Source organism: Centruroides vittatus, unplaced genomic scaffold (genome assembly GCF_030686945.1).
Source record: "Centruroides vittatus isolate TY-2023 unplaced genomic scaffold, ASM3068694v2 scaffold_769, whole genome shotgun sequence".
In the NCBI taxonomy this organism is placed as follows: domain Eukaryota; kingdom Metazoa; phylum Arthropoda; class Arachnida; order Scorpiones; family Buthidae; genus Centruroides; species Centruroides vittatus.
Window position 1 is genome coordinate 1,040,144 of NW_027122717.1, and position 24,625 is coordinate 1,064,768.

A 24,625-nucleotide genomic window follows, 5' to 3' on the forward strand; every position below is an offset into this window, starting at 1 on the left:
CAATTTGATGAGTTTACAGGACTAAAATACAAGCGGTATTACGAGCTGACAGACTATAAATGTATTTATACTGTTTAACGTGTGCAAGGGATACATAAAAAAGGTATACATATGTGTATACCTTTTTTAAAAAATAAACAATTTTTACTTTTGTAACTAAACCTTGCTTATAACTTTCTATTCATTTGTTTCTTACTTTATTTACTTTACAATTAATTTATTAAACAACATGTATAATCTCTGTTACTGTTTGTACTGTAAATAAAAAAGTCTGCAAAAACCAATAATGAAGACATCCACATTTGGCAACAAATACAATGTGCCATTTAAATATGTATAAATTGTACTTTAAACTATTTTAATCACTAATCATTGTTCTGTAACGTAATGCCGCTTGTATTTTAGTCCTGTAAATTGTAACGAGCACGGCTGATAGACTGTCCGAAATGCATACCGTAGTTATAATCAAACTGTGTTCGCCCGTTACTGTTTGATTACTCCGACAAACGTTAATAGTGTGTGATAAGTCCTCCATAGAGCCAAACCTTAGTGCTCATATATTTAAAATTAATGTTGTGCTTTAAATTAAATTAAATTGAAAAATCGTTATTGATTACGATCGATCAATAAATCGAAATAATAATGGTCGATCGGGAACAAGTTGCATTCTCATCACGCAGTTTATATCTTCATTGAGAAACTGCACATGGAAATTCTGCAACATCTGAAAATTTATTAAATTAATAACACATATCAATATATATACTAGAAATTTCCCCATTAAGCATGATGGAATATTTTTTATGAGAAAGTAGAGATTGAAGAATTCAGAAGAGTGGAGATTTCAAGAAATTGAAGAAGAGTTGCTAATATTTCTACAAATTAAGTAATATATACCTCGTACTATCTGTTGTAACGTAAAGAGCAACAAAACAAAATTCACCTGGAGTGGACAAAAGTAATAGGAATTATAGAGATTTCACTTACACACATGTAAACACATGATAGCGTTTACTATAAACGCTATCACCGTAGTTTATAGATTAATGCGATCACCAATCCAAAATAGATAAAACGTTTATATCTAATATTTCCGCAAAATAAGTAGCCTATTCTTTCCGTCAGAACATAAAACGATTATTACCAAAATTTCATCTGGATTGGATAAAAATTGCAAGAGTTAAAGAATTCTCACACACACGACTTTTTTATTAGTAATATTGGACCATTCTGAGTATTACGACAACAGTATATGGGGGAGGATCAGTCTTTACTGATGTACAGTACAATACAAAATAATTACTGTGAATTTACAGATGGTTTAAACTTCTGGCCTGCTAATATATTAGGGGGAATGAATACAGGGCATTATTTTGTTGATATAATACTTGAATGACTCCTATACATAGAATATACAGTATGTCCTGTAAGTTTGGAACTACAGAACACTTAACACTGACTGATCTTTGTTTACTATTTTACAGGTATGGCGTTGAGAAAGAAGGGGCGAATTCAAGTTATTTTTGATGATGAAGACTGACAGTCGGTGTGAAGTAGCCAGAGTTTAACAAATTGTATTCAGTTTTCAGTAATCATACACTGCGATCTAGATGCAGTCTGTTAAACTCGTCAGCACTTAACACTCACTGTTGGTCTCACCATCAAAAATAACTTGAATTTGTTCTATTTAACAACGTCTTATTTACCTAAATAAAAAATAAAAAAATAAACAAAGATCAACATAACTCTGAAGGATCCAGACTTATGGCATATCCTGTACATACATAGGCTATTGGCTTGTGCCAGTAAATATAGGTGGCGTATGAGTCGACCAAAATGGCTGCCACAAAGGGTATAACCACAGCCTACAATAAGAAACAGCCTAGTCAAATGGGGGAAATCCCATTGAAGAGTTGTGTCCAAACGAAAATATTTTCTCCCGCTAGATGGAGCCACACAACGGACCATAACAACACACACTGATTAAGTTATCCTAGCTACATGCTGTCATATGTTCGTAAAATAAAACAGTAATTCAAACAGGATATAGCAAATTATTGATTTTTTTTAATTAAGATTTTGCCCGGATTTCTGCAGAACAATCTAAAACAATAGACATGTTATCAATAATTATCTAGACGGTTAAATGCGATAATAATTAATGGGCTAGATGTACTGTACCTATTCTGGTCATATTAAAACAATTTTCAACTTTAAAAAATATTTTTATATCCTTACAATTTTTTAAAGCAATGAAACAGTAAAAATAATGCAAAAAACATGTTCTCTTTTACTTTATTACAATAATTTTTATTAATTTTAACATTTTATAAACAAAATTTAAATTTTTTAAAATATACAAAAATCACGAGTTTTCACCAGGCCTGTACCAGTTGTGGCCACCCCATGTTTATAGAGGTGCCACTTTTATTATTTTTCTTGATAAAGCTTTATTATTTGACGTTTTGGGTCTATGATTCTCCCGAATATAAGTGTCGTTCACAGTTCTTATGTAGTTGGAAATGTAGGGTCTGATGAATTTTCTTAGAATTACATTACACAGTATATTTTGGTGTCCATCTTTACCACACATAAACAATGGATTTTTCTCCATCCAAGGAAGAATAATCTTACATAAATTATGCATCACAGCTGGTTGCTGAATTAAAAATGGTAAGCCTGCATGAATAGCCTTCTCCAGTTGCTGCAAAAACCCAATAAACTCTACTTTTGGATATAAGAGCCCGCCTAGATCATTTAAATTTATTATGCCCATGATAGGTGCAGGGGATTTCACTGATGCAAGTATGTCCAAACAGTCGGAACATTCAATTTTCTCTTCGGTGATACGTACTAAGTATCCAGCAATGTATGCCATTGTAGCAGATTGAATGTTTGGCTTTATAATATTGGAAGGTCTAATCTCTAGCTGTTTCAGTTGTGGCTCAATATGCTTAGTAACTTCCTTGATAGTATAGTTCTTATCCATGCATGCCTTTAAAAATAATAAATTATTATTATAATGATTACTTTATTAGGTATATTAAATTAAATTAAATTAGGTCTATTAAAGTAATTTATTAATCAAAATATAATACCTGATTTACAATAATGGACATGTCTTCATTAGGAGACATCCATTCCTCACAATCTAAGCTTTCTGCATTGCTTTCAAGGGATGCACTAATTAGTCCTGTTTTAAGAATTGTATGCAGTCCTTGCATTATGCTGCAGGCGTTTGTCTGGTCATTGAATCCAGACATGGACCGCAGTCCACTAAAAAGGTTCTCTATATCATCTGAATTGAATTTTCTGGTTAATATAAAATCAAAACCATTCTCCAACAAATACCTGATACACAGAACAGTGGATCTGGTTGTGAGACAAGCAGCTTCATAAGTTTGCTTACTGATAAATTGAACATTGGGACTGTCACAGCTATCTTTCCAGGACTGTAAATATCCCAAAAACTCACCATCCAACCAATTGAGCCTTTCATCATTAGCAGAAACAAACTGCATCACTGTTGCATTTCTGGAATGAATGTGGTGTTGAGTATTGCTGATATTGTGAATAGCAAACCATTTTTGCATCATTTCCAAATACTCAATTGTGCCCTCGGCCTCAACAAAGTTCAAGTTCCCAAACCTGTGTCCGTGCTTCTGTAAAAACTTCAGTGCAGCAATTACATTTTGGCTGCATATGTCCACTGCACGCTTAACCTTCATCTTATCAAAATTTGTTGGATAGACATGTTTAAAAGTTAAGCATCTTACTGGTTTAATAACATGATCTCTCTGTAGGTGAAACAAGTTTCGGAGAAATACACCACTAATATGTTTTCCATGATTCACCATTACCCTACTTGGAGAAAGAAGCAATGACCAGAAATTTTTTAATATATGACATGGATCATATGATAGGAATATTGAACGATTATTATCCATTGGATGTGGAATCTTTGGAATTGGAGGGTTAACAGCACTAAGTAATTCAAATAACTTAACATTTTTACTATGGCCATCAGCAACTATCCTGAGTACTTTTAGACCTGCTGTCTCCACTGAATGAATCACATCTAAAGTTAAAGTATAAAGTTCCTGACCTTTTAAATCATTGATAAAAAAATATGCAACAGGAATTCGAAAATTTTTTGATAATCCTGAAAACACAAAACACAGGAGACTATTTGCTGTGACATGTTCAAGTCCAAGTTGTTTTTCCAGGCCATTCATTTTTACTGTTCCCACTACTTCGTCTGCTTGCTTGTTATACTGTTGATTAGGTTTAATGGTCATTTCATCCAAAATAAGTGAACCTAATTTTTCCACTTGTGACAACTTTTTTGCCTCCTGAGTTAATCGTTGCTTAATTAGGGAACCCACACTAACCCCAGAAACAGAGCCTATATATCTTTTCAATGTTGATTTTGATGGTAATGATAAAAGTGGAGTTTTCCTAGCAAATGTATATGCCCTAGAAGACTTTTTGCTCCATAAGACACAGTATTTTACTGTGTTGTCACTCCAACGAGGCTTTTGTTTATTGTAAACAACCAGCTGTTCAAGTATGAAATCTGCTTTGCAGTTACCTAAAAGTACAATATAATTTTATTAGTCACTAACACAAATCTGCCAAAAAAGTTAAACAATCAATAGCAGATTACATAAAACCAATTTTGTGTTATAATGTACTATATTGATATAATAGGATATTAGGAATATTAATATGTTATCACATGAATTATTGTAACATACCTTGGGCACTGTCATTCTCTAAGCTTTCTATATGATATTTTTCAAGCTTTCCAGCTAACAATTTATTTTCTGCTTTCAATCTACGTTGTTCTTCATACAGGCGCTTGATAGTGTAATCTTGTCTCCTGCATTTCTGCTCCAAAGTTTTCAGTCTTCTCTTGTCAGAATTCAGTTTTAACATTGTATAACTTGTCCCTACAGAAACTTCTATACCAGATGCAGAACTAGATGGCCTTATGTCACAGTCTGAAAGTTCACATCTGGCTGTGGAACTAGAGAACCTGCTTTCATAGTCTAAAAAAACAGCTCCGTCCACAGGACTCATTAATGGAACTTGATCATGTACTTGTTGCTCAGATTGAACATGCTTTCGTTTGGTACCAGTACAAACTCCTTTCTTGGGACTAACCTTTTTTACTTCTCTTCTGGCTTCTTTACAAACAATCTGCTTATAGGATGGGTATTCGGGAAAAACGCTTGGGACGGCATTTCGAATCAATATTCTCTTTTTCAATCCTGGTTTATAATCTGATTCTAGAAAGTGCTTACTGCAGACAACTGACCAGTCACTTGGCTTCCAAAGTTTGGAACTGTTTTCATCTGTAAATTTTAAAAAGAGTTAGCTTATACAGTAAATCTATTAGTTATACCATCTATAAATAATTTGTATGCATAAATAGATAAATTGTACAAAAATTTAAAATGCAATTGCAATATAGCCTAATCTCATTGAAGTTAGGGGTTGTGCAAAAACCGTACTTGTCCTCATTAAGGGGGAGTATATGTATTTAATTTTATTTGTATTTTAAAAAGCTGAAATTAAATGCTTTTCAAATACACCCATGTAGTTTTCAGCAATGTCTTTCTACCGTTTTTGAAATATCCGAGAAATTTGATAAAAGGAAGTAATATATAAATTTTCGAGGGTTGAAATTTTCCATGTGCTTTTTTAGGGAGGTTTTATAAAAGCCACAAAAGATCATAATGGGAAGGGGAAGTAAGATTTGGGAAATATGGGGACACGTGGTTTTTGCACGAACCCTTACAGCATATAATAAAATAATTGCAAAAGTGTAGCATCAATGGCAAGTAGCATAGATGTTATAAAATTATTCGTTTTTCCTACATTATTTAATTATGGAGTATTAAATAAATCTTACCTTTTCTACTGACAGCTTTTATCCATTTTAAACGTAAACTCTCTTCCGCTGGATATTCGTGAAAACTTGTTCCATCTTTTTTTGATTTATTTGATGTACAAAACGGCACAGAGCAATGAACCATTTTAAATCAAACTTTATAAAAATTTACCAATATCTTGATGTAAAATATTTTCAAAATTTTAATTTTTTAAATATATTATAACCACGTCTTTACAACAGAATTAGCATTGATCACTTGATCGAATAGTCCGGTCATCAGCGCTCCTAGTGAGGACTATGTGCAAACCGCCTCAGGAATCGACACACGTGTTCAGAGCAAATGACTAGGCTGTTTCTTATTGTAGGCTGTGGTATAACATGCTTGACAACGTACGAGAGTTACTTGTGTGTAGTGGTGATATTCGAAATATTTAACAAAGTGTTCGCTAGCAGAAATTTTTCCCAAACAATCACCGACAAACAAAATGGAAGTTTTGGCTAGAAATAAATACAATACCTTTTCTTGCGATATATCTAATAATCAGTGGCGTATTTGGAACGTAAGGGGCCCTGGGCAAAGACCAGGTAACAACAGTATATTAGTGCTGTCGACTTTTTTTTTTTTGTTTTTTTTCTTTTAGGCAGAGAAATTTTTCACCCCAAATGGCACTGCTGATAATCGACAGATGTCATCATCTCTCGAATTACAATATCCTTTTTATTTCGCTGTCCATAGCCAGACACGTGTTCCGCAGCCATCTTGTATTTTCTCGCATGTGTGAGATTGTGGGATCGCTCTTATGACTGGATCTAGTTTCAAGAATGCTCTTGAATCGATCACGATTAAACCTCGTTTCAGTCGAGATTGAAACGGTCGAGAGAGATCATACCAAGGCATAGTCACCGACCTTGCTCACAATCTAGATTGAAATGCTCGGTGCGAACGGGGTATAAGGCTCTAGTTTAGTAGTGTTACAGAGTATAATACGTATATTTTAATATATTTTTTTAAAAGAAACAAAACCACTGAAAAATGTTACGTGTGTTTAACAAGGTTTGGGAAACTGAAAATTTTACCAACGGGTTCGGCCGAACCTGTGCGAACCCGCTGAATATCACCACTGCTTGTGTGTTGTCTTTTTAATATAACTTTTCTCTCTGTAGTCAAAACGTTTTATTCGCATTTATATCCGATATTAATCCTAGTTGATTTCGTAGTTGTTTAAGTCACGATGATTAACTTTGTGACATTTTAGAATATGTGGCTGATCGAAAAAGATTTCTTACAGACGGAGAGAAAATACTAAAACAGATAACTTCACATCTATCCAGCTCTTTCTCAGCAAACAATTCACTTCAGTTTCACCACAACTAATTTTACTGAGCTTAAAATTCTTTTATACAAATGTTTTCACTCTATCTAATATAGGCCATCATCAGGTTTAATACGTATTATAAATGTTCCAAAATGGAACGTACCGTTTTCGAATATTTTACATATTTAAAATTCAAAAAAATAATTTAACTTTAAAATAAATTGAAAGAAGTGTGTATATTAAATAAACAAACAAACAAATAAAACATAGAAAACAAAGCTAAGTAGAAAGAAATGATTTAAGGTTTTTAAGTGCCATTTTTTTTTTTTTTTTTTTTTATTAGTATATTTCCACACTGTCGGAAGTGCAGTAGCATCCATAGCATTTAGGTAACGGTTTTACATTTTACTTTTATAAATTTTCACCTTTTCCATCTCCAACACAATGGATGGAGAGTGCACTGTTTAAATGATTTTAGCCTCTTCCCATTTTACAATCGCTGCTTCAGTCTGTGCCATAATTGCTAATAGTGTTGTGTCCTTTGTCAAAATTGTATGTGTGTTCTCGCAGACGTACCGCCAGGTTTCTTCTAATCACACCCACATAATCTTTTTCGATTCCTAACTGTTGATTTTCAAATGGAATTTTATATACCCCAGCTTTACCTTCCTTTTTTTACGCTGTCTTTATTGTTCCGTAGCAAGCTACAGATATTATGTGCTCTTTTATAGATCATTCTCAATTTTTATAAGAAAAAGAGCATTTGATACAACGTTGACAAACGACACAACAACACAATATTATCAATTATAGCACAGACTGAAGGAACGATTGTAAAATGGGAAGAGACTAAAGTCATTTAAACGGTGCTCTCTCCATCCATTGCGTTGGAGATGGAAAAGGTGGAAATTTATAAAAGTAAAATGAAAAACCGTTGCCTAAATGCTATGGATGCTAATGTGCTTCCAACAGTGTGGATACATATAATAGAAAAAAGAATGGCACTTAAAAACCTTTAAATCATTTCTTTCTACTTAGCTTTGTTTTCTATGTTTTATTTGTTTGTTTATTTATTTAATATACACACTTCTTACAATTTATTTTAAAGTTAAATTATTTTTTTGAATTTTAAATATGTAAAATATTCGAAAACGATACGTTCCATTTTGGAACATTTATAATATTAAACCTGACGATGGCCTATATTAGATAGGGTGAACACTTTCTATTCTAACAAACTACTTTATACCCATAGCAGCCGCCATTACGTAGTTTGCGCTAATACCGCTAGGTGTCAGATCTATCGTTGGCAGAAGCGAATATACAGTATATTTATATTGGAATAATAGATTTCAAACTTTAATTCTCTTACCTTAGTAATGAAAATTTGCATTTCTTGCTCTGCAATTCTTTGCCCCACACATCGCCTTCGTCCATGTCCAAAAGGAAGAATAGCATACGGGTGGATTTTTTCTTCCAGCATTCCATTTTCTCGGATCCATCTTTCTGGAACAAAATCTGATGCTTTCGAGAAGTATTCGGAGCGCCTTCCAATTAATGGATGCATTCCAAAGCATGTAGTCTGTAAGAAAATAATGTGATTCCGTGTATAATAAACGAAATAAAATTAGAAAACTGTTGCTTACTCCTCGTGGTACATGATAACCACTTAAAATAAGATCATCTGTTAAGATTCTTGCGGTTCCACCAACCGTTGGAAGTAGTCTATGTTCAAAACACATTTTAAATTATATTTTTAATTATGAAGAAAAGAATAACAATTGTCACATACCTCATACTTTCCTTAATGCAAGCTTTTAAATAAATATATTTGTGTAATTCTTTTGGAGAATTATCGAAATTTTTTATTTCCTCGTATAGAATTTCTTGTTTATCTGGATTCTTTGCTAAGTTATACAAAAGATAAGCCAGACTGTTACCTGTCTGTAAACAACATATTGCATTCAATATCAGGTAAATAATATAGTCGAACCTCCAATAACGGCCACTGATGGAATCATAAAAAATTACTGTTGTTTGGAGGTTATTTTGTATGCATTTTTTGTTCAAAAGTTCGCGGAAAAGTGGCTGTTATTGGAAGTTTGATTGTATTTTATATTAATTGAAAGATATTTATGATTGATGCGTAGAAAACTATTTGCTATTACTTACAGCATCTATCCCCGCTGAAAATACCTCTAACAGTAATAGAATAACATCTGCATCGTCGAGATTTTGATCATTTATCAATTTATTTAGTAAGAAACAATGCTTTTCTGTTGATTGATTTGTCGTCATTTTAAAAGTTTCAACTATCTCTTTGGACGTTCTGAAATTTGTTAAGAAACAAATTATAATTATATTGATAACATAGATATTTTATTATACAAAGCATTATAATTTTACTGGTAGAAATTAAATTTATAGTTTATCATGCAAAAGTGAATTCGTTGAAAAGAATGAAAGAAAAAGTTGTAAAATTCATGCCTCACCAACGGTCTGGGCACGTGGAGTTTTCCGGGTTTACTTCACATGTCTAACACCTACATAATAACCAGTTCTCATCCAGTTCAAAAAGTCATCCCGGGAGGCATTCCCTCGTGTAGATTGCCTATTTACTGCATAACTGTTTCTATCAAACAAAATTAACCATTGATCACCCCCATAAGAAATTATTTCAGAAGCCTGGTCTCTGCAAAGATTTTACTCCAAAGAGAAAGCTGGCAGACATCACCAGATTTCAGAAAAGGAGAAATCAGACGAACACATTTAACCAAGTACACTCACAAATTAGATTCAGAGCATACGCAACAGAATCGCTAAAAGCTGAAGAGAGTTTTAGCCAGCTCAAATGTTTATGAAAGTGCCCCAATGCCAACCAGAAACGGAATGTAAAGCAAGAAAATTCATGGTTAGTACAGAACGAAATCTAGACAAAAATACGTTACTATTTGTTATGCCAGAATCTGAAATCATACTTTGTGATTATTCGGCCGACCCATCTGTTTATTGCATGTAATATATAAACACAGTAGAGCATCGATTATCCGACCCCCGATTAACCGACTGCGTTCTAATCGGCAAATTCAAATGTCCGCTAGTGACGTGGCGCTACAATATTTGGTTATGTCTTGGCTACTTTAATATTATTTTTGTTAAATTTTTGCATGTTTTAGCTGGCAGCACTGGCTCAACTATGAAGGGAGGCTGGTATTTAAACCAGGCCTAATACACTATACTAATAATGTATTTTTTCATACTTTTCGGTTATCCGACTTTTCAGTTATCCGACCAACCCCAGTCCCCAATTAAGTCGGATAATCGATGCTCTACTGTATTAGTTAAATTTTAAAAGATCCCACCAGTGGCTGAGTGGATAAAATCATTGAACACTGTAGTCGTTCGCGAGTTCGTGTCTCATGATAGGCTACGTGGAGTTTTCTGGTTATTCTTCACCTAAATAGGAACCAGTTATCCATGCAGTTCTCCCCGAGAGGCATCCACCCTTTGGTAGATCGCCATGTATTCTGTTACCTTATTACATCTTTCCAAATCTAAGTTTAAAACGTTACTTTAACAACTTTAACAGTTACCTATAGAAAAAATCTTGCGATTTCTCCAGTTTCCTATAAATTGGTGTTTTGATTAATTTCCACAATGGTGGTTCCAATAATGTTTTGGACATGCTTTCCAATGTATCTTCAGTTGCAGTTAGTATATCATCTTCTGCCTTTTCTTCAAAATTACTAAAACGTTTACCAAAGCATAGCATGGCAGATGCTATTAGAATAAAATGAAGTAAATATTGAATTGAAACATTTTTCTCAAACAATTAGACATGTTTAAATTATAAATTAATATACACCTTCGAGAGTGAATCTGTAGATTTCCTTCAAAAAGTTTCCAATTTCATTTTTATTGTCACGAATTAATCTCACCCTTTTTACAAAATCATCGGCCAAATTCACGTTTTTTGAAAATGTATGTTGGACTACTTCAGAAAGAAGCATCCAATTGAGTTGACGACGCAATCTCCACCATTCTTCTCCATTTCTGAAAATTATTGAATCAGGAACAATGTAATAATATAATTTTACATTTGGAACTATATAATTAGGCTTTTTTTATTGGTAAAATTATTAAATATTTAGTAGAAATATGTTTGATTAAAGTTGGAAAAAATGTGTGTGTACATAGGGTGTCCCATAAGGCTGAAACCCTGAGTTATGCTGATCCTTGTTAATTCTTTTACAGACAAAGCATGCGTTGCGTATGGAAGAAAGAATTCAAATACTTTGATGGTGGTGGTCCGCAATCAACGTGAAATCGCCGAAATGGTTTCTATCAATACGGACGCCTAGAAGAGGGGCACATTACGAGCCCAGAAGTGGGGAGGAAACTGCCTTGAGCACCGGGAAAGTAGGGCCCATATATAATTTATTTCTTTTCGGTTAGGGGAGAGCGGGGCTAAAAGTTCCCGGGGTAAGTTGTTCCGATTGAAATAGCTCCACAAGGAAAAAATATATATATAATTAGTAAATATGTCATGAAATCGAACGTTTCTGCGCACCGACGGCAGCTATCTTAATCAGGCCAGTGACGTCCGGTACATTGGAAAGAGAGCCTGTACGTCGCTGATCCACATAAGTAAATATTTTCGTGTTTGATATTTTTGGTATATCTGGCGAATTTAAATAATTAGCGATTAGTTGTTTGGTATTTTTATTCAAAAATATATCGAGTATCTTGATATACTAGGCTAAAACTGTATATGTCTCGTAACCTAATCTAGTAGTTGCTGTTTTGAACTCGTGTTATCGGGGCTAGATGTTCCCTTCTTTGGGGGCATGTTGTGACCTTGCCCCAGTTTACTGCATTACTGTACCGGTAATGCAGTAAAAATAATGTTTTTTTTTCCTTTTGCAGTATGAGGACTTATATTCGAAAAACAACACGGGGTTCTGTATCTCAGGAGTTGATGCAAAGAGCTGCAGATGCAGTTATTAAAGATGGTTAAAAAATAAAAACTGTTGCCAGAGAATTAGATATTTGTCATATGACGTTATATAGATTTGTAAAGAAGTTGAAATCTGGAGTAGAAAACGCTGCGATTGGCTACAAAAAAGTAAGATTGGTCTTTATTGAAGAACAGGAAAACAAGTTAGCAGAGTATTTGTTAAATGTAAGCTTTACTGACGAAAGACAAATCTTGGATCAGCCAGGGTCATCAGGAGTTGTAAATTTGCCTGCAACTTCTGGTGTTATACAAGAACTTGGAAAGGATGTTCCTTTCTCCCTTTTTAAGTAAAAGTTATAAATGTTGAAACGTAAAAATGTTTTCTTTATAATAAATTTAAGAAAAACGACTAATTTTTAATAAGATATTGTTGATTAGTCTTTAAATACATACTTAGTTAAATAAATTATTGTTTTTTTACATATTACACCTTTCATAGATCTTGTAACAACTTGTCCCACCCTGTTAACAACTAGCCCCGAACCGGGGTAAGTTGTTACTTTCCAACTTTAGGTATTGTATTATTAATTATAAAAAAAACTTACAAAAAATCAACCCCAAAAACTGTATTTATAGCAAAGTTAGATATATTACTAAATTTTAATCTCTCAATACTTATGCTAGAATTATGTTTCCTTAAAAAAATATAAGGTTGATTAAAAAACGGAACTTGTAGCCCCGCTCTCCCCTACTTCTTTTTATATGCCGTATTTCCGTGTATATAAGAACATGCTCTTATATGTGAAAATTGCTTGATTTTGCTGTTTTGAAACATGTGCCCTGTGACAGCTCCTTTTGGCACTGCACTGCTGAGTCGATGTAAATATAATAATAGTCATAATGATAATAATAATAATAATTATGATAATAATACATATGAATAATTATTCAGTGACATCTTGATAACCATTATTAAAGATAAAAAGCCAAAATAAATCTTCCGATATTATAAAAGTTTTTAAAAATAGATTTCTGGGTACTTTGTGGAATATATGTGAATGTGGAATGATTAGTGCCGATTTTTTCCACTCTATAATTCTTTTTGACTTTACTCTATAAAAGCCTGCTCTTGTATGGCGAAAAAACGGTAATAATTTGCTGTAGGGTTCCAATACAGTGGTGCCTCGTATAACGTACTGTACGCCTCGAATAACGGATGCTGCGAACAACGGACTTTGTTTGGCCGTTACGTGACTCGAGCAACGGACTGGCTGCGAACAACAGACTTTCCGGCATAATTGGTGACTGCTCCATCATGTTCATTTTTTTTTAATGATACAGTACGGTTATTTTATGCTGCGGAACGAATTAGATGTTTTAACATGTATTTCTATGGGAAAATGCGTTTCGTATAACGGACGTTTTACTTAACGGACGTGCACCTGGAACGAATTAAGTACGTTATATGAGGCACCACTGTATATGTTTTTCCCGGAGCCGTCACCATCTGGTTGCTCTGACCAGCAGCGGCCTTAAAGATTGCGAGGCTCCGGGCAGCAGATCTTTGCGAGGCGCCGGGCGGCAGATTTTTGTGAGGCCCTTGTCCTTTGTGCAAAGTATGTGAATTGAAAATAGATATTTCTGATGATTGACGAGAAATGGAAAAGTTATAAATAAATAAATTTAGTGTTAAAATATTATATTAGAAGATTTATAAAAGTTAACAGTCATAAAGACGACAAATTAGCAATGATGATAAACTAAGGTACACGTACGTACAGTACATAAATGCCTTAAAAGATATACGCAGGGATTTAAAAATGATGTTTGCGGTTTATAACTAATAGCTAAAGATAAAATAAAGAGTTTTAAATATCAACTTTTTTCTTCGAGTTGTTGCGCGAAGCCCCGGGCGATTGCCCTGCTCGCCACCCCCTAAGGCCGCCACTGGCTCTGACTATCAAGAGTCAAGATAGTCTTGTGAGCAGGGCCGGATTATCGAATAGGCAAAGTAGACAAATGTCTAGGGCCCGTAATTCGGAGGGGCCTGGCTTCAGTGCAGAAGGTTTCTCTGTTTCGAAACGAGTTAAAAATTATTTAAGAAATCAGATAGGCAGAAAAGGCTGTATTTAACAATTTTTACTAAGCTCCGCTCAACTAACCATTATCTAAAAAAAAAAAAGGTCAACAGCCACCCGTGCGTCAGAAGTAATGTGCGCCACGAGATCCCTCGCACCATCTAGAAATATTCCTAGGGCCGCCTCTCGTGGTAGTACTGATGTATGGTTATGATTTATTTTCTAAATCTAAACTTATACGTCGGACATCGCATATTCGATGTAGCGTTCAAGTTGCTCGAGTGCGAAGATATTACAATTCAATAGTGTTTTATAAAAGAGTTCAAAAGGGTGACACCACGATATCCGCACCAGGTGTCACCCATGCTAGCTACGCTAATGTTACATTATATAAGATTTGTTTAAAAGCAACTTATTTAAATGGGACCCCAATTTAAATTTTGTCTAGAGCCCGCTAGAGGCTTAATCCGGCGCTGCTTGTGAGCGTACTATTTTGACCCGAGCGAAATCAAATTAGATAAGAGTCACTTGTACGGAAAGAAATCGATTATCCTTAAGCATTATGAACGTCATTTGAATATTATAAGCTCTATAAAAATTAATAATAATTAAAGTTTAGAGTAATAAAAGATATATAATACTAACTCTACCACAATACCGCTAGATTTATACATGTGAGGTTTAGATGTTCTGTAATATTTTAATGCTTCAAAAACTGGCCTATGAGGGAATGATTCATTTCTTATATATAATTCCTGAATGTCGTTCGGATCGAATAAAACAATTAAAGGTGCTCCCAAGTCTAGTCGTACTATAGATCCATGCTTCTTCCATAGATCCTGGAAAGCATCCATTATTTTCTCAAATGAATATGGCCCTAAAAAGTATAAACACAATTAAGAAGTAATAAATTAACATTTAATTCGTTAGCCTATATAATTGTTCATATTAAGTTTTTTGATTGCTTTGGTTACCTCTTTATAAATTTAGAATTATTTATTATTAGATTTGTATTATTTAACAATGCTTATAGAGAGAAAAGTTTGGATTTGCGTAAATCCAATTATTTGAAGAACCTAATATTATTTCGATTTTTTGTAATTTTATATGTCAGTATAGTTCGATACAGAATGTAGGATGTAATGAGATAAGGCAACGCAATATCTGGGAGATATTGCGTTCTGACAAGGGGTCACTTCCCGGGAGAACTTTTTTGGAAAACTTGCCCCTATTTATTAAATGGGGGCAAGTTGATGTCTACATGTCTAACACCTAAAATTTATGTGTTAGAGATGTGAAGCAAACCAGGAAAACTCCATCTCCTTTACGAGATGCGAACCCGCGACCAGCTAGTGTTCATGAAAGCGACATAATTTTATTGAAATTTCGTCAAGCACAGTTAGGTATAGCCGTTTATCAAGTAATCCACAAAAATTTGGAAATTTGCAAAAGCCAAACTTGCGAACGAATTTCTTTGCCTAAAGTGAATTACTGCAGATTGCCAAGCGGCAAAGTAGGGCATTAATTTAAATGTACACTGCACACTTACATATGGCGTTATTATGGTGCGGTAACGTCCATTTTTTCTAACATTTCTCACGAAAATGTGACGGTGCTTCGTCCTCAATCAGATAGTGCACACGTCCGTCGTTTTCTGTTGTTTTTAACACGAAGGGTGCTACATCTCCAGAAGAAATCCCCATAGAACATTTTAGTGATGAAGTTAGAAAGTACTGTACCTTGAAATTTGGAATGTTGCAGTAAAAGGATAGTAAAAGGAAGAAGCGCATGGACTAAAATTTCAATCTGTTTTCTGAAATATTTGATCAAAAGGAAGATAGTGAAGAAATGAAATCTTCTTCTTAAAAGTCCTGAACTGGTAAAGGGGTGTAGCCAATGCTAGTTTTTTTTTTTTTTTTTTTTTTGGGGGAGCAAAAGCAACTTGTAAAGTTACACTAAATACTCAAAAATCGCGTTTTCTCCTATATACGTCTATTTTAGAAATGGTATTTTGCCGTTCACATGTGAATTGGGTCTACGCGTGATATTATTTTAGGACGGACATGAATATAATTTTACAATAAAACCTTTAAGAACTGTTGTTCTAACGCATTTTTCTGAACTCTTGTTAATCCCTAAATTTTATTCCAGAAATGTTCTTAAAAACTTAAATTCCAATTGTAGAACTTATAATGGCAAGAGTGTTTTTATTTGTTTTATGAAAATTAATTTAAATAAATTGCTAATACGTAATATAAACGTTATAAATTAATTAAGAAACATGATAATAAATATACACAAAAATTCAAGTGAAACAAACTGAACTTGTAGATTACATAATCTTAATTTTATTAATTTTATTGCATTTCGAATGAATATTATAACTTTATTGTATTTTATATTTTAATTTAAATACATGCAGCTTCCAATTTAGGGTAAAAAAATTGGAAGCTTCATTGCCTTCCTTTCTCTAACGCCAGCAATCAGCAGATACAAACGAATCCCCCTCCCTTACACACTACTTATACAATACTTGAATGTTTCCCTGTTTGAATGAGTTATTTTTTCGCCTTAAAATATTTTCCTGCATAAATTATACAGCATTTCTGCTATCAATAAGGATTATTGTGTTGTAATAGCCAGGGTATTAATATTGTTTGGCAATAGCTTGGCAATTGATAACAATTTATTGAAAAAATCGTGCATTATTAGTTGGATTAAATTATGTTCCTAGAATAATATCGAAGCTAATTTTTTGTATTTTATTCATTGTTGTTTTATTTTCTACGAACTGTTTTAAAGCTTTTATTTTTGCAAATTATAGTAAATCGGGAATTGTCTGAAACCAATAATTCAACAGAACATACAGAAGTGATTGTGAAGCTTCGGAAATGGGTTTAGAATTTGAGCAAAAAGGGGAAAAGAAATTTTTTTTTTCTTTCTTTCTCGTTGTTTTGGGATAAAAGCCAATTATTATTATTATTATGTTGGGTTAAGTGAGATATACTCGGTTAACACCGGTGGCTGTGTACTATGCCGGACCAAAGTCAAGGCATAGTAACCAAAACAGAAATTAAAGAAGTGTATCAGTGTGTGTGTCTGTATTCAAGAATTTTCTCACAATATGACATGTATTCAATATAGTGGCCTTCTGTAGTGTGATGTATGTGTTTCTATTCAATTCTAATGTGCCCAGGCTTTTGTGCAGTGTGTGTGGTATGACACCTGTAGAGGAGAGAACAACAGGTACAATAAACACCCTATCCATCCTCCACAGATGCCTTATTTCCTGGGCGAGTTCTGTGTACTTGCTAATTTTTTCAGTGCATGCGTTTTGTATATTGTGAGTTTTGTAAAAATTTGGTTTGTTTGTATGGAAGTGTTACTAACCCTCAGATGTAGTGTTGTTCTCCAGTGCTGCATAGTGTTTTGAAAGAATGCAATGAGTGATGGATGTATTTTGTACATGTGTAGAATATGTAGCAGCCAACTGTGTGGAACACTGTCGAATGCTTTTCTGTAGTCTATATATGCCATGTGTATGTTTCTGTGTTGTTTGTGTGCTTGCCGTAGAATGACTGAATCTATGAGTAACTGTTCTTTGCATCCCCTGTGATTTCTACGGCAACGTTTTTGTTGTTCCGTTAGAATGTCGTGTTCTTCAACATGTTTGTATATTTTGTTTGCGATACAGGATGTCAATAATTTGCAATTGTGTTGGAAGACATGTAATTGGTCTGTATTGTGTGGGGTCTGTGGCATTTTTGTTTTTAGGTTTCATGTAGGTGATGCCCTGAGTAAAAAAATTTGGCATGTCTTGTGGATTGATGATGATGTGTGTTAGGTGTTTAGCTAGTTCCTGGTGCAGTGATGTGAACTTTTTGTACCAGAAATTGTGAATGTTGTCTACACCAGGTGTCTTCCAGTTGTGTGTTCTGTTAACAGTGTATTGGAAATCATGTATGTTTATTTCAACACAGGGCATAGTTGGTATGTTGTGCAAGTTTCTGTTCTCCTCCTCGATCCAGCCTGCATCAGCATTGTGCGTGACAGCACTGGACCAAAGAGAAGACCAATATGTTGTGAGTTCTTCTTCTGTTGGTGTGCCACTGTGCTGTGTATCAGTGTTTGCTTTGTTATTGATTTGTCTGTAAAAGAGTTTTTCATTGTTTGTAAATAATTTATTTTGTTGTTTTCGTAGTGTACATGTTTTGTATCGTTTGAGTCTACGTGCTTTGGCAGCAAGTTTTTGTTTTAGTGTATCAATGTATTCTGTAATGCGTGTGTTGTGATGTTCATGTTTTGTGTGTGTTTTTATTTTCTTGAAAATGTTTTTGAGCTGTTTCCTTAATTTGGGTGTTATGTTGTTTTTAGTGTATTGTGTTAGCCTGCCTAATTGCTGTCTAATGTCATTTATTTGTGTTTCTATTCTTCTCTGCCAGGCAGGCTTGTGATAGAATTGTGTTTTCTGTGTATTTGTCTGTGATTGTACTTTCAGTCCATGGTGTGTCACTACTGTGACTGCCCCAGCATAAACTAATGTATGAATGTCTGCGAGTGTAGAAATTGAATGAATGTAGTGTGGTAGTAAGTGAGTGTTTACATAATTTAGTGTTTTTCCTACTTCCTTTGACGTGTTGATTTTTGGTATTCGTGGTCGTTGTGTGGGATCTGTACCTGTATATTTAGTGAGTGTTTCCTGAAATATAAGTGAGAGCGTATTAACTAAATCCAAGTCTATGTTATCAGTGATGGATGAGGAAGTGTCTGTAGTATCATTAGTGGTAATTGTTGTATGTGTGTTATTATCAATGCTTGTTGCTGGATTATCCTGACAGGTTACATGATCTTCATTAATGTTAGATGTTTCTGTCTGTTGATGTATTTGATCAGCAACCTGTTGTTTGATAAGTTCAAGTGTTGTTTGTGGAATAAGGTTGTTGTGTATAATTGTTCTTTTTTGATCAACAACCCTTTGTTCGGTGACAGTGAGGTGAGGATACTGTTGTGTGAATCTATGGTGTAGTTGTTGTCTGTATGCTGTCATGTTTGTTTCGAGTTTTGTGATAATGTAATAATTACGGATGATAAACTCGTTCATTTCTACTGTCCATTTCATCCGTTGGCGTGGTTTTTCCAGCCTTTGTGGTCTGTGGATGCATTGCCACAGAAACACCAAGGCTGGGTTGGTTCCTCACATCTGTTGAGGGCATTGCAGTAGCCATGCTTGGGCCGGTGCTGCTTTCACCACCGATAACCAAGGGAGACTGTGGCCTATTTTTCGAACGTGAGCCTCTGCCTAACCCACGAACGCGGACCTTGTTAACCCGGGCGACGTCCGAGCCGGTATCACACTTTGATCTAGTTATTACCATGATGATGAATATCTCCACAGAATGTGGGTGTGGTCACTCTTAGCTTCATTTCTCCCCATAGACCTTACTGGCATGGGTGTCCCTACCAGGAGCTTATGCTCCAGCCTGCATTGCCCTATGGATCAGTAAAATTACTGGGCTCTCCCACCACGACCAGGTGGTGACCACAGGAGAGTTATTATTATTATTATTATTATTATAAATTTATGTTAATAAAAAAGAAACCATCAATGAGAAAAAAAAAAAGGGAAAACGAAAAATGAATGTTTTATGTCCATAAAAGGGCATGTCTGTAGAGATTTCCAAGAAAGTCAAACTTCTCAGGTTAAAACAATAGATGAATTTGAGTACTTAGATCGAACATCTTCGGTAGGAATCGAATTGTCAGTCGATGTTGACTCATCCGACGACCGGGGTTCCGATCTCGTTACAATGCGTAACGAGGGGGGGACCAATTAGAGAGCGGAGGCAAGTCGGCATCGACCTATCGGAATGTTCGATCTGGGACTCAAAGGAAAGTTATAAAACCCGAAGAAAAAGAGGAGATGACGTTCTCGGTCATTAGTTCTCTCAGTACTTGGCTCGTCCTATCTTGGACGTGTGTGCTTCCGTAAACTTAGGAGGGAATTTTCGGACATCGTGGAAACAACCTCTCTGTTGTGTCGCCTAGTGCCATCCAGGTTCCTCGGAGAAAAATCACCTGAAGTCGTGCCCAACGACTCGGGGTCTACGATCATTTCACCGTCCACGCCGAACTGTAGGAAAAGAAATCCCGAACATTCGAACTTTATTTGGACTTAATTCTCGTGCTTTGTGCTGTGTTACCCCTTTGTTCAAGGAAATATTGTAAGAAATTTTTAATTTATTAAACGGTTTTGAGATGGAAAACCTGTCTCCGTGAAATCCTTTCACTCCCACACGGCAGTGTTGACCGCTCGACTGTCGCGACATCTTTTCACCCAATCGGCTAACCTCACATGATCTTACAGATAACGCACTAACTTGTTCTGTCAAGAAAAACGAGGTTTTAAGTTTTAAGCTTTTTAAATTATGTTTATAATAATTTTCCAAACAATTCATGTTATTATTTTTTCTTATTTACTTTCCCAGTTGTTATGTAGATAACATGGAAAACATTATTGAAAACGGGTCAAATTTGCTCCCCGGGGTTATGCAAATCTCGATGTTTTGAAACTTTCTGAATTCAAAAATTAACGGAAAAAAATTTCGTGGATATGTATGTGTTGGGATCTGTTCGTTTAATATCTCAGGATGGGCTAATGATTAAGAAACGAAATTTGGCACGGTAGCTTGTATATAAAAGACATCGATGCTATTAAGTGTTTATAGTTAAAGTTCAAGGGAGTAGGGAGTCATGTGTCTTATCTCGCGTGGGGTCGGATTTAATGAAAATTTTAATTATTATTGGCGTTATAATATTAAAAAAAACTCATCTGTACCCTCAAAATTAAGCCTTCTGCCTTTTTATTATAATTAATAAAAGTTATTTTAAAAAGAAAATCTCGCAACAGATGGCACCTCACACGAATTTAAACTGCCAAAGTGTTTCTCAAGCATACATATTTTTAGACGAGAAAGTTACACAACTCGTTGCTGGAATTTTTTTTTTTTTTTTTTTTTTTTGTAATTTTGTACGGATTTCTCACTTTTAAAAATGCCTTAAGGTGAACACTGTAAATATATTTATATTGCTAACAATCTGTGTCCTAAGGATGCTTTATAAATATGTTCTACGCAATGTTATTATTAATCATTGTAATAATAACTTAGTATTGATATATTTGTTACATTTATATTCGCGTTTCTCATTTGTATTCAGTTTTCATTTATTCATGAAAATACAGTATTTGATATTCTAGATAATAATCTGAGACAACTACTTCGCATGTCTTAGAGGCTGTCCATAAAATACGTAAAGTATATATGGGCGTGCAAGTAATTTTTATGATGTGTTACAATAATATTTTGTAAAGATCTCAACTCTCGGATAACAGAATGATTCACTTTTGTTTCCGAAGTGTTGCGTAGCGAACCGTACTGTTTACTTCACTTCACTCCTTTGTACAATGCGTTATACGTCTAATTAATAAAATAATGTAACGTTCGGTACTCCCTGCTGTACATTATTCCTTATTACAATTAATTGTACTAAAGGTATCTGTTAAAGGATACTGTTAAGATACGCGTTACCTAATTTTGGGTTTGGGTTTGTGCGATGGCATTACGAGGATGGGATGGTAGTTGACAAGTATAATAATAGCGTTACGTGATTTATATATATATATATATATATATATTATATATATATATTATATAACATTTAAGAAAACTGTCTTTTTTAATAAACATGCCAAAATATTTGGAGTTGTTAGTATTTTAAATGTAATGCCATGTCGCTTACGGAGTCATTGATAATTTTTACTCATCATCATTTAATGAAACGTTTTTTACAGTATTTTTTTCCTTTATTGTATAAGAAGAATTCGGTCATCGTTAATTTTAATTTTCTACTTGTTTTATTAAGTAAAAATTAGAAATAACATCATTAACTTAATTTTATCAATATTCAAATAAGCTAATTAAATATTAAATAATATGTATTGATAGGTTTATAATATTAAAATTTAGAATAAAATGAAAATTATATGAAAGGTTCATACATTTTATAACAGTTTAATTTTGTTAAACACTTATACTTTACAAATTAAATGTTATTTATATCAATATCGAATGTATCTTACCCCATGGACTGAACAGGTGAAAATGTCCTAAAATAGGCCAACGTTTAGGTCCTGGTATTGCTTGAAACGGTTTAACAACTCGTGACATCGACATAGGCCTGTATCTCAATTGGAGATTCTTAATCGTTAGATAGGATATTCTATGAAAAAAAATCATATATATGATTACAGTAATCAAACGCTGAGTATATACAAAACGCCAAAACGGGTCTCCAACTTCAATCTATTCTACAGAAATTTCGAAAATAAAATTCCAAAATGCTGTTCTCAGCATGAAGTCGGTATCTTGGATTCCTGTTTTTCTCAGATAAGGTTCAAGGTTACTGTAAAGTGACTATTTCTCCAAAAATACATACATTTAAAAACTTCTTAAGCATTTTTTTGATTTTGTTCACTCTTAAATAATTTTTAAAACCCTCCATTCACTAATTAAAAGTTTAGTTATTATTTACTTCTAATTAACTTAATTAAGAATTATGAGAAACAAGCTTACTTTCTATATACAGCAGTAGTTTATCAGCAAGTAAAATGTTTATCAGCATTTGCGTTCCAATAAATTAAAATAGGCTTTATAGAGCTAGTGGAACTGAGTTGAGCGCCATCTGTACGCAGGCAAAGAAAACTGTTTCGGGAAAACACGTGCATCTGTGGGTTGGATACGTACTGAACGCGGTGCTTGTTTTCTTCCTGTGATAATGAACCACAGCTTTCTGCCACACAAAACTTCAAAAAATAACTGTTGTATGGTCGGCTGTAGTGTTACTAGGGTTTGCAATCCAGCAGTGTTTTCAATCCAGCTGGATTTTTGCTGGACCAACATCATTCCAGCTGGATCCAGCGCGGATGTATTTTTTATGCAATAAAGTGTTATCTATCTATCTATCCAGCAATTAATGATTTTTTTTAAAAAAATAAAACATTTTTTAAAAATACTTAAGAAGCTTTTATTATTTAGACTGGTCACTATAAATCAGTAAAACTTCTTACACATTTAAGTAGTAAAGTTAACTTTGGTTCGGTTTGACACTTGAGATAGAGATAATTAACTTTAAATGTTTAGTTATATTATAATTATAATATAATCTTTAAGTTAAATAATAGCAAAAGTAATTCTACTAATTAATTTGTATTAATATATTATAATAATGTAAGGACGGATAATCAGTGGCTAAGTGGCTATCAGTCTTACCAGTTTTCTTATATAGGCTCTACATATCAGTCTGTAGTTATTTATAAGTAATTTAATTATTAGTGTTAGTAAAGTAGTGAGTAAGTAATTAGTTATTATTATCACAATCATTAATCACATACATTCATATCATCATATATCTAAGATACTGATACTCATTAATTTAATGAACTATTTAACTAACTAGGTAGTCTCAGTTTCTCACTAATTTTCACAATAAAATTGCCTAGCCTAGCCTAATAGAATAAAAGTTAAAAACTCTTACTTAATAGAATTAGAGTAGAAGTTATAAAATATTAGTCTTGTCTTGAATAAAATATTTTAAAGGATTAAATAAAATTAAATCAATCACTTCTGTTATTTTTTTGACTTTTCTAGAAGTAGGATCTCAAGAAACAAATGGTATTGATGGTGTTGTCTCCCAACCTACTTCTTAATGAATTGCATATATATATCCCGCTGCGGAGAAGGCCCTTTCTACGCTAGTTGGTTTCAGGGTCATCAAATAATCATAAATCGTTCCGTCACGTGATTCATTGACGTCACAACCGACTGTAAATTAGAATTATGCACCAGGACTAGTAGAGGAGTTACTTATTTTATTTAGCGCGAAGACACATTATTTAGCGAGAGAGGAAAGTCAACTGGCAATTAGATCAGCAGAGGTAAAAGGGCGGGCGGTGCGGTGTAGAGAGGGGTGCAGCACATGCTGCACTCAACGGCAACGTCACTCTCGCCGCCGGACCATAGCGCACGCAGTAAAGCGGCAACGCCGACAACGTAGACTTTTGCGCCATTATTTAGAAAATTAATTGAGTATTTGCGGATCCGCAGCGCTAGATCCAGCAGGCCGAAGAATGCGCTGGATCCAGCTGGATTGCTGGATAAGGGATCCAGCAATTGCAAAGTGTTACCTATATTATTGCGTCGCCAGGTACAAAGTTAACCGGTAATGCGCGACAGTATTTTTTTAAAAAATCGGTATTAATATCGATAATACGACATACGTTCGTGCAGAATCAATACATTAAATCAAAATGATCTACAGT

General features: G+C 34.1%; 1 protein-coding gene across 1 annotated transcript; it reads right to left on the reverse strand.

The window, feature by feature from the left end:
• Positions 1-417: 417 nt before the first annotated feature.
• Positions 418-22,633, reverse strand: LOC136989816 (cytochrome P450 302a1, mitochondrial-like). Its single transcript, XM_067288091.1, has 9 exons — positions 22,388-22,633; positions 14,896-15,127; positions 11,081-11,268; positions 10,809-10,995; positions 9,388-9,544; positions 9,008-9,159; positions 8,862-8,940; positions 8,588-8,797; positions 418-724 (listed from the first exon to the last, which is right to left on the reverse strand). Exons 1-9 carry the CDS (start codon positions 22,542-22,544, stop codon positions 614-616), a joined length of 1,473 nt encoding a protein of 490 aa, XP_067144192.1. The 5' UTR covers positions 22,545-22,633; the 3' UTR covers positions 418-613.
• Positions 22,634-24,625: the final 1,992 nt, after the last annotated feature.

Excerpts from the sequence above, each read along its gene's own strand:
- LOC136989816 (XM_067288091.1), bottom strand. The coding sequence starts at position 22,544 with ATGATTTTTTTTCATAGAATATCCTATCTAACGATTAAGAATCTCCAA. Across the intron at positions 15,128-22,387 it reads TCACCTGTTCAGTCCATGGG|GGCCATATTCATTTGAGAAA; the intron begins GTAAGATACATT and ends TATACTTTTTAG. Across the intron at positions 8,941-9,007 it reads TGCATTAAGGAAAGTATGAG|ACTACTTCCAACGGTTGGTG; the intron begins GTATGTGACAAT and ends TTTTGAACATAG.